General features: G+C 35.8%; 1 protein-coding gene and 1 long non-coding RNA gene across 4 annotated transcripts; both read left to right on the forward strand.

Moving 5' to 3' along the window:
* Positions 1-2,177: 2,177 nt before the first annotated feature.
* LOC125585354 lies at positions 2,178-6,069 on the forward strand. Its single transcript, XR_007322276.1, has 3 exons — positions 2,178-2,290; positions 2,426-2,627; positions 2,718-6,069. It is a non-coding gene; the product is annotated as an uncharacterized LOC125585354 (long non-coding RNA).
* Positions 6,070-8,942: 2,873 nt separating this feature from the next.
* On the forward strand, positions 8,943-11,142 carry LOC111210772 (transcription factor bHLH10). 3 transcript variants are annotated; one of them, XM_048754280.1, is made up of 4 exons: positions 8,943-9,423; positions 9,492-10,307; positions 10,378-10,809; positions 10,897-11,142. In XM_048754280.1, the coding sequence occupies exons 2-4, from the start codon at positions 9,531-9,533 to the stop codon at positions 10,996-10,998; spliced, it is 1,311 nt and encodes a 436-aa protein (XP_048610237.1). In that variant the 5' UTR covers positions 8,943-9,423; positions 9,492-9,530; the 3' UTR covers positions 10,999-11,142. The 3 variants fall into 3 exon arrangements, with proteins under 3 accessions (XP_048610237.1, XP_048610236.1, XP_022567089.2); XM_048754279.1 differs by having other exon boundaries at positions 8,945-9,224; XM_022711368.2 differs by having other exon boundaries at positions 8,945-9,224; positions 9,568-10,307.
* The last annotated feature ends 6,115 nt before the right edge of the window (positions 11,143-17,257 follow it).

The following is a 17,257-nucleotide window of genomic DNA, read 5'->3' on the forward strand; positions in this document are numbered from 1 at the left end:
TGTCCTCAAGCTCCAGGTATGCCTCTAACAGCTTCTCTTTTTTCCTCCCACATATTCCACGAATTCTTCTTCTTCGAATGGTTCATCCTCTTGATCATCCCCGTCCATGACATGCATTATATAAAAAAGGACTGGGTTACAAACATGATCTCGCGTATAGAGTTCATCACAATTGAAACAAAGTCCTTTTGCTCGACGTTCTGCCATTTCTGCTAAAGTCAGTTTCTTCCAATACTGCTTTTGCAAAGCATGTTTTGCTTCCTCTTTTCGGGGCTGATGAGCTTCTTTGTCATGCTCTTTCTTCTCTAGCATTTTTGGCCAAGTGTTTTGGACTAAATGTCCAGACGGTGGAGCCATATGTCCTCCAAACGTCCTAGCTCGTTTATCACCATCAATCTTGTATTCATTGTCTCGAGCATACTCCATTGCTTCAAAAATTGTCTCAGGACGTAGATACTCTACTTCTTTCCGTAAGCTATCCGTCAACCCGGCACAGAATTGCCATAGTTGTTGATCTCCCGAGAGTCTTGTTTGTCGACTTAGACATTCTTCAAACTGACTGCAGTACTCATCCACTGTTCCCGTGTGTCTAAGATTTGACAATTCTCCCACTGGGTTTACTGCATCTGCCTTTCCAAATCGACTTTTGCAGATCCTTTTAAACTCCTCCAATCCAAGCCTATGTGTTACCAATCCTCGCAAGTTGAGGTTTCAGTGGTACGCTTGTCCGGTTAAAACAAAAGTTGCTTGTCTAACTTTCGCATCATCACTGAATATTCTTTGGTCCGCAAAGAAGTCATCACACTTTTGTAACCACTCCATAGCATCGGTTGTCCCATCAAATGGTGGAAACTCTATTTTGGCTGCTTTCACACATCTTCTTTCGAAGTTGTTGTTTCTGTCCTCACGAGCTTCGTAATATCCTCCCTCCATCAACCCTTCCGAATTTCGATAATCTCCAAAATTTGGATGAGAGTCGTGTGGTGCCACTCCAATTGGTCTGACATTCCAGTCTCCTCCTCCATCTTTTCTCCTATTCCCTCGTTCTCTTCCTACAGCTTGGTTTGGCCACGGACCCCCGGAAAACCCATATGGATGCTCGTCTCTCACTATATTTTCACCAATTGCCTGCAGATTTTTCCCAGAGCTGGTTCCAACCCCTGTGTTTTGCACAGTGACCCCTTTGCCTTTAAACCCACTCATCACCTTGTCGTCTGTTAATTCCTCAGACGAGAATTTGACGGCTGATCTCTGCTCATGGTCTGTGTCTGCGGTGTTCCCCTTGGTGGCAAGTGCACGTCTTGGTTCTACCGCAAGTTTCTCAAGCAGCTTATCATGTTCGTAAACTTTCGCTTTCGTCGATCGAACCTCCTTCATTAGAGCCGCCAATTGTGCTAGTATATTGTTGACCTTGGCCTCCATGGAATCGTTTGGCTCTGATACCAAATTGATATGAGCCGACTGCGATCTCGTAACCGGTGCCGTCTTTTAACGTTAAGAAGAAGTAGCTAAGCTTCCTTTAACCCTAAGCTCTCTTGGAGATTAAGGTTAATTGTTGGAAGTTGAATCTTTATTATTCATAAGAAACTATTATATAGGTTACGCTACAAGAGATCATAACCTAAATTAAAAAGGAAAAGTAACTTAACTAAAAAGGAAAAAAACACCAAACTCTTAATCTAACGCTAAAAGGAAATCATTAAGACCGTAATCTAACTCCAAAACCATATCTCATATCAGTTGCTCAGCCGCCTGCAGCGAAATATGTAAGTTGATTACGGTGAATATTTATATTGGTGTTGAGTGCACCCATTTTGACCAATTCTTATAGCTAGAACAGTATTAATTTCACCCATTTTCACCTTCTAGCTTGAAGATGAGTTGACGAGTCCGAGAATGATTTTTACTTCATTCCTGCTGTCCAAGGTTCCCATACTAATAATCCATGAATTTTCTTGCACCAACAGAAGAGAAAGTATACGAAGAAAGCTCTGTAAGATAATGGTTTCTCTTGCTGAGTCCAGACACCAAAGAAATAAAAGGCCCCACTACCATCCTCTAAACCTCGCCAAATCCGGAGGTGGAACACAGAAGAAGGTAATCTCCTATCAAATCTTATCTTCCCTTGAATCAGATTTTCTTTCGCTTACTTTGCTCTTTTCATTTCTTGATTCGACATAAGGTGAACAGCATGGTTCTCTTCGATCAGGAAACTAACAACAAGCTTCGGTCTGAAGCTCCTATGTTCAAGTTGATCAATCAATCCCTTCTATTCTGCTGGCGTTTTCATGTAAGTTACTATCTCCATTCTTCAAATTTTCCAAAGTTTCAGTGGATAAGCTCTTACATCGTGTGTGTGTTTTTTTTTAGCTTTGAAAAGATATTTCACTGAGTTTGGGTAGTTATCGTTATCTTTTTATATTAGTTACTGGTTCTTTTCGATGAGTGGAGTAGGAAGCTAAAGTGACAGGAGTCGTTCGACGGCGAAACAGAGAGGTATCTAAGGAGGAAGAGGAAGCGAAAGAAAAAAGTGAAAGGGGTCTTAGACCTCCTAAGCAAGAATTTTCAAGCTTTGTGAATGTTTGGAACTGATTTAGTTCACGGAGTCACAACTGCTGTCTGAAATTGTAAGTGTTAAAGAAAATAAAGACGTGTAACAAACGTGAGATGAGTTTTGTGTTGCAACTGAAAGAAGAGTTGTTTGTTTTCTTTTGCAGGAGAAGCGTCTTGCACCAAAAAACATTACCCTAGACGTCATTCACAGATGTGACACCACCCTTCACATTTAAGTATCTAAGCTTTATCTCAATTTCTCCTGTTGGTAGTTTATCAGTGAATCCTTAACTCGAGACAGTACAAACCAGTTGGTAGTTTGTTCATGACTTTCTTCAAATAGCTCAAACCAGTTGGAAAAGTGCCCATCAGCGACTACTGTTGGTGCAAGAAAATCCATCTCCTGAGTTTTCATAGTACCTTCCATGACGTTCAAGCATATGTGATGGTTTGTTCTTTGTCAATGATATATGTTTCTGTGTCTGTAAAAACCTTTTTTCAAACTCTAATCCCGGTGAAAAAATCTTCAGTGTCGATTCTAGAAGACGCCGGCTGTAATGATGTGATCGCAGAATAGCGTATCGATCAGGTGAACCAATGCTCTAACTTTACCATAGTTTTTCTCATAACTGTCATTTTCAGAGCTGAGTTGTATGTTTTCTAATGTAGTTTAAGCATAAAGAAATGGGAGTATACGAAGATAGATATTGTATATGTTGTAGTTCGCATGGGAAACAAATCAGATATGTTGTCTATTTTATTTATCACTAGGGGTATACCGGCGCTACGCGCCGGGTTTGGATCTTTTGTTCTTTGTATATTTTGTTTTCTAATAAGTTAAAATTGGTCCATTTAATCCATTTGACAGGGGTTATTGTCAGTATTGTGTTACTTTATTTTTTATCTGATTAGGCGAAAGAGGAGTACCGTAAGTGATTTCATAGATTAGTATAATAAGGATATAATATATAGTTGATAGCTGGACAAAAGTAAATGTAGTACAATGTAAAAGATTAACTAAAGTCAATGTTCCAAGCTGCACAAAAGTAAATATAGAATAATGTAAAAGGTTAAGTAAAGTTAATGTTTCAAAAGAAACATGTAAATTCATGTGTTTGTTTACTGTTTTTTTGTGCTAATGTAGTCAACAAATTCATTCATCTTCTTAAAGAAATAACAATCTTCGCATGCGCTGTCCATGTCATGATTGTGGCAATCAGTTAGGGGTTCCATTATGGCTGTATTTGTTAAATATTTTGTCTTCAAAATGACTCTGATTTCTTTTAGTGAATTCTTAATCATGGTCAAACATTGCACAGTTCTGACTTGATTAGTTTTCCAGGTTAACTTATCGAGGTACTTTTTTTCCTCACCGAAATCGCCTCTGCACAACATTAATATACCATAAATATATGTACCGTTGTCAAAGTTTCCATCTGCAGATTGACGAAGATGGTTGAGTCTTTCGATAGATTTGCGGTGCTGGAAGTATTGAAGTAACCCCTAGATGTAGTGATCCCTTGGATGGCCAGTAGCCAAAAATTCATTCTTTAAAATTTTGTAACTATTTAGCATAGTGAGTGGCTCTTCTACAAAATATTGGAGGTCGAGGTTCCTGAAATAGATGGTTGGGTCTGTGTGTGAGGAGTTTCCTTCACAGCTACCAATACTTTCATCTGAGTTATAATTGTTTTCTGAATTCACTGATCCCATTTTGTTTTCTTTTTTTTCCTTTACTGGTTTTCGAATATGGTGGATGAATTGTATTATTATGTTTGTTACGGGTTGAAGGCTAATATACTATGTGCATAGTTAATTTATTAATTTTGTGGAAGCTGTTTTGTCTAATTGATGTTACATTTGACTTTTTATTTAATTTTTATGATACAATTTTAATGAGCTATTAGATTACTAAAAATGATTGTTTTCAATAAGTTATGGTGAATTGTTCAGTAACGACTCAATAATTTTGTTGGGTTGTTTTTGTTTGTTTGGATGTGAAATTTTCGTTCTCATATAATTGTAATGTTAGATTTTAACAATAAATAGAAGAAGGCTTATTTGTTTTGCATTTTTGTATTCTTAAATGAATTTACAATTCATTTTATGGTATTAGTAAATTAAAGATGCTTATAAATTTGAAAATGAAAATTTCTTGAAAGAAAGTGATATTATTTTTGTGATCATTATACCTGTTATATTTTATGTGTGATTTTGCCTTCATTTGGTTGTAATATATTTATTGATAAAGAAAGACTTAAACAAATGTATTATCTAAAAAATAAAAGGCTGAGGAACAGCTCGAAAACAGAGGTATAGAATAATCATAACTTTTCGTTTTAATAAAAGGCGAGTGCTTCTACAATGTCTGGGCCAAATTTATCTATTGTAATAGAAGCCCATATCACATTCTTTAAATTAGGCTAGCATCGGGTACTAAAGGGAACGTTTGGGCCATCTCTATAATTTTTAAAAAGTCTAAATCATGTTAGAGAAATAAGAGAAGCGTCAGTCCAAAATCGCAAGGATGTTTGGTGTGGCGACACATGTCGTGAAATGCCCACCCCTCCTAGATGATGTGGCTTCATAAGGAGAAACTAAAGTCTCATTTATTGTATAAGATTTGTAGTAACTTTTCTAATTAATAGTTATGAGACTCAAAATTTTCTACTCATCTTTTTGGAATTTTGTTAGGCAAGAAACTTTCCATCAGCTTAAATTAGGAGTCAGCTATTGCCTTGCTGTAGTAAGAAAAAGAAATGACTCGCTAAGTGCTTAACTTTCAGACTCACTAAAGCTTTGTTTATCATTCATGTATTAACATTATTTTTCTTTACTATCACTTTGTTGATAATGAGGGTTATGCAATCATATGTGGGTTTGGTGAAGTCTTTGTTTAGGATAACAGTAATACCACCTTGATTTAAAACTCATCTCTGTTTCTAAGTGATTGTATAGGATCCTCATTCTCTGTTGTAAGAATGAGATCTTAATAATTAATCAACTCTGGAAACAACAAAATAAAAACATCAATTTGTTGACAGGGTTTTTGATTTTCAGATCAAACGAGAAAACAAAAAGAAGATGAAAAAGTTAGTTGTTTGTATGACACCAAAAAAGTACCCCTGAAATTCATATAGAAAAACAACCTAAAACTAAAAACAGACCTTTAAATTTGGTTATTTATATAACCCACCAATAAAAAAATCACAAATAATTTCCTAACATATTGGAATGAATCTTTTTTTTGTAAAAGGGCATTATTGGAATGAGTCTTTAATTTTTTTGTTTCTTTAATGTTTTGTTTTATACGTTTGCAAGCCATAACAACCACAAGTCTTTCTCCTTACTCAAATTACAAATCTGGGAATTAGAAAATCGAAAGTAGTAGCACATTAAGCAAGAGATTGCTAAAGTTAGAAATTTTTTTTTTACTTTTTTAAAAATAATCTATCATTAGTATAGCACGAAAACAAGAGAGACGCAATATAAAACAATTTGAAAAAGCATATAAAGTATATTAAAAATTTGACCCGTGAAAATAAGAAAAAATAGAGCTTAACCATATTAAACTATTTTAAAAACCTTATTACCAAATTTAACATGACTCAACGAAACTAAATTTAAATATTTTTAAAAATTCAATTGACGGATGTCATGAAAAATAAATAAGAGTAACTACCGAATAATGATTCACATATAATATAAAAATAAATCTTTAATATGAAAATAAATATTAACAAAATACTTAACTAAAACAAGTAAAATTAGAGAAGCACAACTGATAAAACGTTGAGTGTGTAGAAATGGAATCATATCTAATACCAGAACTTACAATATAAATAATTAAATGATTAATTAACCGACATTCCGCGCGTAGCGCGGAAAAACTACTAGTAAGTATAAAAGCCGGAATCAAACTCGTGTGTTTTGATTCAGTTTTGGTTATGATTTTTATCCGACGTATTTTATAGCTCGTACTCGTGTGTATCGGTTTGGTTTCTGGTCATATCGAAAATCCGACCAGGTACCCGATTCAACCGCTATTAAACCAAAATACATAGCTTAAAATCCAAAATATTAGAAAAATGTCATCACCACTATTTGAACCATGGTTGAATAGGCAAAAAAGCGAGTGTGTTACATTGGACCACTTCAATTTACTCATAAGCTCTTAAAAGTTGTATATATATATAAGATTACAATATTAAATAGTTATAAAATTGACATTATCGCAACTACGTTACCACTGGACCACTTTGATTTACATATAATTTTTTCATATTGTAAATATATATATGATTAACATATTAAACGGATACTCGGAACTGAACTGGAACTGGTTGTATCCTACACAAAACTCAAACCTGAAATTACTTAATATCTATTGGATATAAAATTCATTTACTCGATAGATCCGTATCCAATCAGGTCCAACCCAAACCGAATATCTAAATGTCCATGCCTTTTCAATACTGTTATATTCTACAAAACATCTCTAATGCTTAACCATTTAAAAATTATATAATAATTTACTTAATCCAATCAACCCTAAATATAACCCAATAAAACATTAATATCAGATCCCTAAATGTTCATGAATTAATATACATAAATCATATGACATACAATACGTTTGATTTTAATAGTTTGGTCTCGTATTCGCATTACCATGTCGTTTGGCAAAAGCTGTTTGGCATAAAAGGGTCTCTAGATTTATAAATTGATAGAAACACCCCCTTAAAGTAACCAAAGTTTGTACGGTTACAGACGTATAGCAGCAGCCTATAGCAGTGTACGAGATAGGTAGGTGACCAGAATTTTGGTGTAACATTACGAGATTGCCCAAACTCTTATAAAATAAATTCTATAATTATCTCATTCTTGGATGTGGGACCTACCTCTTCATCTTCTCAAGTTCTCATACAATCCTACTCTTTTTGTTATAAACATATTTTTTTTTTGCAACTTTGTTATAAACATATATTGCATGACCTAACTGCAACATGACACTTTTACTATTCTACTTGATCTTTTTTTTTCCAAACAGTTAACGACGGAGATTAATTTTTATGTAACATATATATTAAAAGCTTACATACAAAAAAGATTGAAAGATAATTATCTACTATATTCCTCCAAGTATCTATTGTCATATCTGATAACGTATATATATTTTTTTTTTGTTAAAGGGTTTTCAAAATAAGGTAAGGTATATATACATAGTTCAATTTTGTTTACAATCCATTTCATCTTACAAATATACTTGGAGCTGATTACACAAGAATATATATATATATATATATTTTTTTTTTTTGAACACACAAGAAAATATTTAAAATATAAAATTTGGTATATTAGAGTGGCAAACTATTTATGGAAAGTGTTTATAGTAATAATATATTTGGTGATTAAGATTCGAGAATTTACATTGTAATTTTAATCATGGCTTCGCTGTAATGGTTTATTTTTTCATATGTATCAGAGATTTCAATTATTAATGAAGAGGTCGATTACTTTACATGCAAAAAAGTTCCCACTTAAATTTCTCATCTTTGTTTGGTTCTTTTCAAGTAAAAATGGTATATTATGAGTACGAAAATATTATGGGTCCGAATAACAACATATACGAAACGACGGTGTGCCATCCTAATAAAAACAAAAACATATAGATACATGTATATATAAAAAAATTGTTACTATTAGCTCAGTGTATTACAGTTTATAAACATCTAAAGATTATACACTGTAAAAAGATTACATGGAATCCTCGCGCATAGCAATCAACACAATAAAAACATATACATGAAAGATCTCTAGAGTAAAACGAAAAAGGGCAAAAGAGAAAAATAACTAACAAGAAAATAAGAGCATCTTCAATCTCAATCAGTTTCTCAATCTAAAATAGAGTTTAGACTAAAAATATTCCAATAATACTCTATATTTTCACTGTATTATAGAGTGAAAAATAGATTAACTCCAAATATAAAATAATTCATTTATTTTTTTGTTCATCACTATATTTTTAACTTTAAAATAGAATATTATTGAAGCAAACTCTAACTTTTAATTTAGCGGAAAAAATAGAATAAACCATTAAATATAGTGTAGGCTGCTGCCGTAGTGGAGGGTAACGTATGGGACCATATCCCTCAGAGGGGGCATAGTATTTGCACATAATGACGAAAGTACCCCTTAAGTCGTTGCAACTTGCAAAGACCCGAGACTCGGGAGTGGGACCAACCATCTGCTGATCTTTTGTAACCAACCTACAATGTTTGGCCAGAAGGAGAAATCACATGCTCCAACTAAAACAACCCAAAAGAACAATATTTACATATATATATATTTATTTTAAATGCCAACTTTGATTAGCGGTAAAAAGAAATGCTAATTTGTCTAAAGTTTAAACTCGTTTAGAAACTAATAGCTCATCCGTCGAATCTGAATTACAAACATAACTAGATTAAACATTTTGTTTGATTAAGAGAAAAAACAATAATTTGTTTTTAAAATCCATTAGAAAAGTAATCATTTTTCACCTTCCTCTTCTTTGTCTCCATCTGCAAATGTCCGTATATTTGAAACACAGTGAGGGAGAGACTTGTTTATGAAATTTTCTTTCTTCTCATGAGATCGAGAAACTCTCCAGAAGAAGTAATCGTTTCGAGGTTCAAAATCTCGAGCTCCCCAATTACTCTGTTGTTGTCGTACTAATCCTATGTTTACAGTCAAACTCAAACCCTAAACCCATTCTTTAAATTTTGGAATCGGACAACTTCTTTTATGAAGCAATTGTTTCTCCTTAAGACAATCTAGAGCTGGGTTTTGTTTCTGAGATTGTAAAGGAGCGAACTTGTTTGAAATTAGGTTCAAATTTCTAAGTTTTTCGAAAACTTTAAATCCTTTTTAAAAGCTGATTGTTGTTGATTTTGCAGGTGTTAACAGAAACATCTTTGACTTGTTGAACCATCTTCATGGAGAATCTAAATACTGATTTTGTTACAAACGCAGAAGAAAGAGAAAGCCTTTACGAGGAGATGGCTTGTTTCGATTCCGCAGAAGTTACGGCGGAGAGCGGCGCCGGACCACCGCCGCAGACTCTTGTCGCCGGAAGCACGAGCAACAGCAACTGCAGCGTTGATGTGGAGGAGCTCCCTGAGTTCCATCTCAGCCCACAAGACTGTCCTCAACCTTCCTCAACACCTCTGCAGTTTCACATCAACACTCTTCCTCCTCCTCCTCCTCCTCCTCCTTGCGACAATCAATACCAAAACAACAACATCAATCTCATTCACCAGATGTCTCACGATCAACAACAACACGCTAACTGGGATAATAATGGCTATCAAGACTTCGTAAACTTGGGTCCAAACTCTTCAACAACTCCTGACTTGCTAAGTCTCCTACACTTGCCTAGATGCTCACTCCCTCAGTCTATGCTCCCTAACTCCTTCTCAGACTTCATGTCTTCTTCCTCTGCTGCCGCCGTCATGTACGACCCTCTCTTCCATCTCAACTTCCCTCTCCAGACTCGAGACCAACAAAGAAACAATTCTTGTTTTCTTGGAGTTGAAGATCAGATTCAGATGGATGGGTTTGACAATGGGGTTATCGAGTTTAGCAGTGGTGGTAACAACCGTAAAGGGAGAGGATCAGGAAAGTCCAGAACTTTCCCTACAGAACGTGAGAGAAGAGTTCACTTCAACGATCGCTTCTCTGACCTCAAGAGCCTCATTCCAAACCCCACAAAGGTTCTTACTTTGCTTCCTTTTTTACTTTAGATATTGATTCATGTGTATGATGACATTGTTGTTTTAATAGAATGATAGAGCATCGATCGTTGGGGAGGCAATAGATTACATCAAAGAGCTGTTGAGGACCATAGAGGATTTGAAGATGCTTGTGGAGAAGAAAAATTTTGGGAGATTCAGGAGCAAGAAGAGAGCTAGAGTTGGTGGAGAAGAAGAAGAGCAAGAAGGAGACAATGTGGTTTACAGGCCAAAGAGCGAGGTAGAACAGTCTTGCTTCAACAACAACAAGGCGCTGAGATGTTCTTGGCTGAGGAGGAAATCGAAAGTCACTGAGGTGGATGTGCGTATTATTGATGACGAAGTGACCATTAAGGTTGTCCAGAAGAAGAAGATTAACTGTTTGTTGTTCACAACCAGAGTTCTTGATCAGCTTCAGCTCGATCTTCAGCATGTTGCTGGTGGACAGATTGGTGAGCATTACAGCTTCTTGTTCAACACTAAGGTATAATGAAAATCTTTGTGCTTTGAATCATGTTTTTTTAGCTTCAAAAACTAATCTTTTTTTTTGTTCAATTTGATTTGGGGGCAGATTTGTGAAGGATCTTGTGTGTATGCAAGTGGAATTGCAGACACAGTGATGGAGGTTGTGGAGAAACAGTACATGGAAGCTGTTCCAGCCAACGGCTACTGAGAGACATTTGGTGCTTTAAGTGCTCTTTGTTTTACCCTATAATGACTGATTAGTTATTAATCACTTTGGTAATTTTCTAAGTTATGGATTTCTTTTTTTCTGCTTATGGTTTCGTCAACTAATGATAAGTCAACTAATGATACTCTTCACTTCTTCAGAATATTAAAATATATGAAAACTGCAAAATTGAAACGCAATTAAACACTCGGCCAGTGTGTTGATTAGGTAGCTAATTATCCTTAGATAACTACGTTTATAAAATCTAATCAACAAAACTAACATACTAGTCTAATTATAACCTTATTAAAAAATCTGAAAATCAAACCCAAAACTAAATATTTTAAACGTAGAAATCTCTCTGACTCATGGATTCATAATAGCTTTTCAGAGTAGGCCCGGACATTTTACCCGGACCCGAAGACCCGAACCGGAACCGACCCGAAAATACAGGTTCGGATCCGGGTCCGGGTCCATGCTAAGTACCTATTGGGTTTTTTTTTGGACTCGTGGGTCTCGGTTCGGGTCCGGATCCTACCCGAAACCCGTTCGGGTACCCGAAGTACCCGCAAATAATTGTATATACTAGGTATATTTGGATGATTGGGTATATTTTTGGTATTTCGGATTTTTTTTTAAGTTTCGGGTTTGGATTTTCGGGTATAATTGTAGGTTTTAGGTGAAATTTTAGATTTTTAGAAAATATAATTTGGGTATTCGGGTAAAATTCGGGTATGTTTTGGGTTTTCGGGTCTGATTTTGGATAAATTTTTGGGTATTTTTGCGGTTCTTTGGGTATTTTAGAGTTTTCGGGTCCAGTTCGAGTACTTCGAGTCTATTTCGGGTCCTAAATACCCGAACCGATCCGGATCCGAAAATTACCCGAAAATTTTGGGTATTTTACGGGTATTGAAATTATAGACCCGAACCGACCAGGACCCGAAAAGACCCGACCCGGAACCGACCCGAAAAGTTATAGGTACCTATATGAGTCTAAATTGTTAGGACCCGAAAGATCCGGACCTGACAATACCCGACCCGAACCCGATCCGAAGACCGGATGCCCAGGCCTATTTCAAAGTAAAGTTGTCTTGGGCTTTTGTATCTTTGGAAGCTGCAACTCGCCAACTCCTAAACACAAGACCGGCTCGCGTTAACCAGAGATTCTGGATTGCGGTTTAACATCATCGGATTGGATCAAACCGGATTCACTAATTTTATTTCATTTTAGTTTTAAAATTATGATATAGTATACCACCCAGTGTGTCACGCTTTCTTTTGGATTTTTGGATATGTTTGTTATTAGAGCAGGTTTACCGGGTCCCTTAGGTGGGCTTGTTAGCATAATTAAGCCTAAAAAATAAAGAAAAAGGGGGATTAAAGGAAGAGGTGTTGCTTAATTAGGAGCGTGAAGAGACGTCCCTTAGAGACAACGTGTCACGAAATGACTGGGGCATGGCTGCGGTGTCGGGGTTTCGACAAAATCTTTTATTTTTTCCTTTCTATCTTTCGGTTCGTCTTCTCTCTTCTGCGAAAGGCGATTTGAATGGTGATTCTCTCCCTCTTGGTGGCTCTCGTCGACGAACGGCAACGACTCTATCTGTGGGTCTCGGCGAGGAATGATAACAGAGACCTTTCTATCGGTGGCTCTCTTAGAAGAGGCGTCCGGCGACCTCTCTCTCTATCGGTGGCTCTCTGAGACGAAGAACAACGGTGACTGTTGCGGCTGAGGCTAATCGAAAGGTAAAGCTGCGATTTTTGTGTGCATGTCTTAGATTCTTTATATTTCAATCTTTCAAGTATGCATGTCTTAGATTCTTCATCGTGAATCTTTGAAAATAAATCCTCTGATTTTTTTTGATCTGTTGATGTTTTTGTGTCTTTAGGTGGATTGATCAAGAGGCATGATCCAGGTAGATTTGTTCATTCTTCATCGTCAATTTGTAATACATATCCTCTGAATTTTTTTTTTTTTTGATTTGTTTCTCCCTATTTTGTCTTAGGTCGATTGATGAAGAGGCTGTCCGAGGTAGATTGTGTCTGTGTGTAATTAGGTATATTTTGCTCCTTCTTCATAGTTATTTTTAAATCGTCGAATTTGTTTTGATATGGTGCGATTTTTTTGTGTGGTTAGATGGTTTGATGAAGAGGCATCACACAGGTTCTTGAGACAACGGACGGCACGGTCTTCATATAGGTAAAGCCTATGTTTTGGCTCTGTTTACGTGTGATAAAGCATTGTATACGATGGTGGTTTGAAATGAATTTAATCGTCGGTTAGTGTTAGGTTAGGTAATAAATAGCTTTGGTTATGGTTAGATAGAAATAAATGGTGTGGTGTGGTTATTGTGTTAGATAAATGTCTACTCCGACAGCTTGCTTGTGATCAATGCCTTGTAGGATTCTTAAATCTATTAAAAACGCGTTCTTCTCTTCCCACTTCCTCACTTTTCTTCTTTCATTTCTCTCTTTCTTTATCATCTTTCTGTTATGGATTCTTATTCATCTTCTGAAACTTCAAAGTTTGTTGATCTACTTAATAGTCAACAAACTGTTTCTGGCAACTTTGAAGATAGTGTCGAACTATCTTCATCTCAAGTTCCCTTTCTTGGCAGTCTAGGAACCGAAGCTTCAAACTTTGATGGAGACACGGCCGCAGAGCGTAGAGAACGACGGAAATAGACACCAAATGATGATATTGTCCTGATCGGCTTGTGGTTAAACAAGAGTAAGGATCCTGTGGTTGGCAACAAGCAAAAATTAGGAGCTTTTTGGAAAAGAATTGCCGCATACTTTTCGGCAAGTCATGTGGTTGCTGGCTGCGAAGAGAGAGAGAGAGAGGCAAGTCATTGCAAGAAACGTTGGCACAAGATCAATGACCTTGTGTGCAAGTTATGTGGTGCGTATGAAGCTGCTACTAGAGAGAAAGCTAGCGAAAAGCTAGCGGCCAGAACGAGAATGATGTTGTGAAACTTGCTCATCAAATGTTCTACAACAACCACAAGAACAAATTCACTCTGGAACACGCTTGGAAGGAACTACGAAATGACCAGAAGTGGTGCGACCTTGTTACTTCTAAAAAGGAAGGGAGCTCGAAGAAGAGGAAGTGTGAGGACGGTGCAGACTCAGAGAGCTCTCAAGAAACTGAGAATAAGCGTTCCCGGGGTGTAAAGGCCGCAAAGGAAAGTGGTAAGAAGAAGGTGGGAGAGGCGAATAATCTGAATGAGTTTCAGACTATGTAGAAAATCAAACAACAGGATTTGGCCGCGAAAGAGAGGTTGTCTAAGATGAATATGCTTGATTGTTTTATTGGAAAAAAAGAACCTCTACCTGAGTATGAAGAAGCACTCAAGAAGAAGCTCATAAATGACTTGTTCTCAAATTAGTTAGTCGTTTCAGGTTTAAGTTTGATCTAAGATGAATCTGTTTCATGTTTAAGTTTGATCTTTTGTTTTCGGTTTAAGTTGATTGTTCTTCTTCCGTTTCAATCTTCTTCTGTTTATGTAGTTCTGACATGCATTAATGTAGTTCAAAGTTTAAGCAAAATGTTCTTGTTATGCAAAATGTTCATTGAGAAATGTGGTTATCTAAAATATTCTTGTTCTTGTTATCTTTTTGTTTTTGTCAAAAGTATGTATGTGAAACGTATGTATGTGTGTTGTTGTAGTTCATTGTTCTTGTTATCTAAAATGTTCTTTATCTTGTAATGCAGGTCTTCTACATGTGTGTGTGGGTGTCACGAGACAGTGCAAGCGTGTCACGCTAGTGGAGACAGTGAAAGAGAAAAGCAATGTGTGTGTGTGTGTTGTTGTAGTCTTGTGTCACGGGAATCTGTGTGTTGTTGTAGTCTTGTGTCTGTGTGTGTTTTTGTAGTCTTGTGTCACGAACAAGCAATGTGTGTCTGTATGTGTTGTTGTAGTCTAGTGTCACGAGAATCTGTGTGTTGTTGTAGTCTTGTGTCTTGTGTCTGTATGTGTGTGTCACGAGAAACGTATGTATGTGAAACATTATATATATGCTTCTCTCCATTCTCATATCACATTTTTCTCTTTTATCTCCATCGCAAACAAGATTATAAAACAAGCCTCTCATGGCATCTTTTCCATAAAAGAATTCTATCTCATGTTCTTGTCTCCGTACTTTATCTAAAACAATTCTATTTTGTAATCCCTCATCTCTCTTCATTCTCTTAATACTCTTTCTAAAACAATTCTATCTCATGGCATCTTCTTCTCATAAAGATTTTGAAGACTCGTTTGATGAAACTTTCAATCAATATTTCGAACAAACATTCGAGAATCTGATCATTGATCAAGAAGATGAAAGGATGACAAGGAAAAATGAGTTTTTATCGAAAGAAATCGTGAAGAAGGCCATCTCCGGTTATGGAATGATTATTTCAGTGACACTCCAACATATCCCGAAAATCTATTCCGACGACGATTTAGAATGAATAAGCCATTGTTCATACATATTGTTGATCGCCTCTCCAATGAAGTTTAGTTCTTTCGTCAAAAGAAGGACGGTATCAGAAGGCTTGGTCTGTCTACATTTCAAAAGTGTACAACAGCTATTCGTGTGCTGGCATATGGTTCTCCGCTTGATGCGGTCGACGAATACCTCAATCTTGGTGCAACCACTGCTCGGTTATGTGCGGAAAATTTTGTAGAAGCAATAATAAATTTGTTCGGCGATGAGTACCTAAGAAGACCAACACCTGCTGATCTTCAAGGTAGACTTCATATTGGAGAGCTTCGTGAATTTCCCGGGATGATAGGAAGTAACGATTGTATGCATTGGGAGTGGAAGAATTGTCCCACCGCTTGGAAATGGCAATATTCTCGTGGCTCGGGAAAACCCACAATCGTTTTAGAGGCGGTTGCTTCATATGATCTCTGGATATGGCATGCGTTTTTTGGACCTTCAGGTACCTTAAATGATATTAATGTTCTTGATCGCTCACCTATCAAGGCCCGAAAGCAGTTTTATTTGCGCAACGTCAAGAAGCTATCCGAAAAGATGTCGAGCGTGCTTTTGGAGTTTTGCAAGCTCGATTTGCCATTGTTTAAAATCCAGCACTTTTTTGGGATAAAGTCAAGATTGCGAAGATTATGAGAGCATGTATCATACTCCATAATATGATAGTAGAAGACGAACGAGATGAATACACTCAATATGATGTCTCAGATTTCCAACAAGGAGAAGGAAGCGAAAGCTCAAATGTCGATCTCACCTATTCTGCAGATATCCCTACTAATATCGCCAATCAGATGGATGTTCCAACAAGAATTCGTGATAGACACGCGCATCAACAACTGAAAGGTGATTTGGTTGAACATATATGGCGTAAATTTGGAAGTGATCAAGACAACAACTGAGCTTCGATGCCTCTTTGAAATTAATATCGTCTATTTTAGTAATATTTGTTTTTATGTTTTCATGTTTTTATGTTTGTATTTTAAAATCTATTTTTAAATGTTATGTTTGAATTTTTTTTATTTAATAAATAAATTTAGGCTTTGTTTAAAATTTTATGTTTAAAAATAAGTTTAATATTTTTTAATTGTTAAGAACTTTAATTAAGAAACTACCAATAAACCACTATAATTAAGTGTCTCTTAACAAAGTCTCATATCTTAATTTTAATAGTTAAAAAATCATTAAAAATCACTTAAGAGCCACTTAAGAATTTTACCAATAAACATGCTCTTATGTTTGACTTTGTTTTATTTAATAAATAAATTTAATCTTTGTTTAAAATTCTATGCTTAAAAATAAGTTTAATATTTTTTATTGTTAAGAATCTTAATTAAGAAACTAACAATAAACCATTATAATTAAGTGTCTCTTAACAAAGTCTCTTATCTTAATTTTAATAGTTAAAAAATCATTAAAAACCACTTAAAGGTTTTACCAATAAAAATGCTCTATTAATAGGGAGTTTTTAGGGCGAAGTTCTTAGCGGAATATAAGAAACCATCTCTTAAATTTTAACTAAAAAAGTTAAGAACATGCTCTTAAATAAGATATTAAAGAACCGGTTCTTAGCTTTTTTTAGTTATAAATTAAGAGTTAGTTTCTTATATTCCGCTAAGAACCTCATCCTAAGAACCCTCCATTAATCTTGCTCTTAAACTCTCTTGTCATTTTCTTGTTGTCTATTCCACTTTTAGACTATTCCTTATTTCGTTCAGGTTCACATGTTATTTTCAGTAATAATATAGTTTGTACCCAGATTCAATTTTTTAGTTATGGTGTGCCA

This window comes from Brassica napus, chromosome C4, assembly GCF_020379485.1.
Source record: "Brassica napus cultivar Da-Ae chromosome C4, Da-Ae, whole genome shotgun sequence".
Taxonomy (NCBI): Eukaryota; Viridiplantae; Streptophyta; class Magnoliopsida; order Brassicales; family Brassicaceae; genus Brassica; species Brassica napus.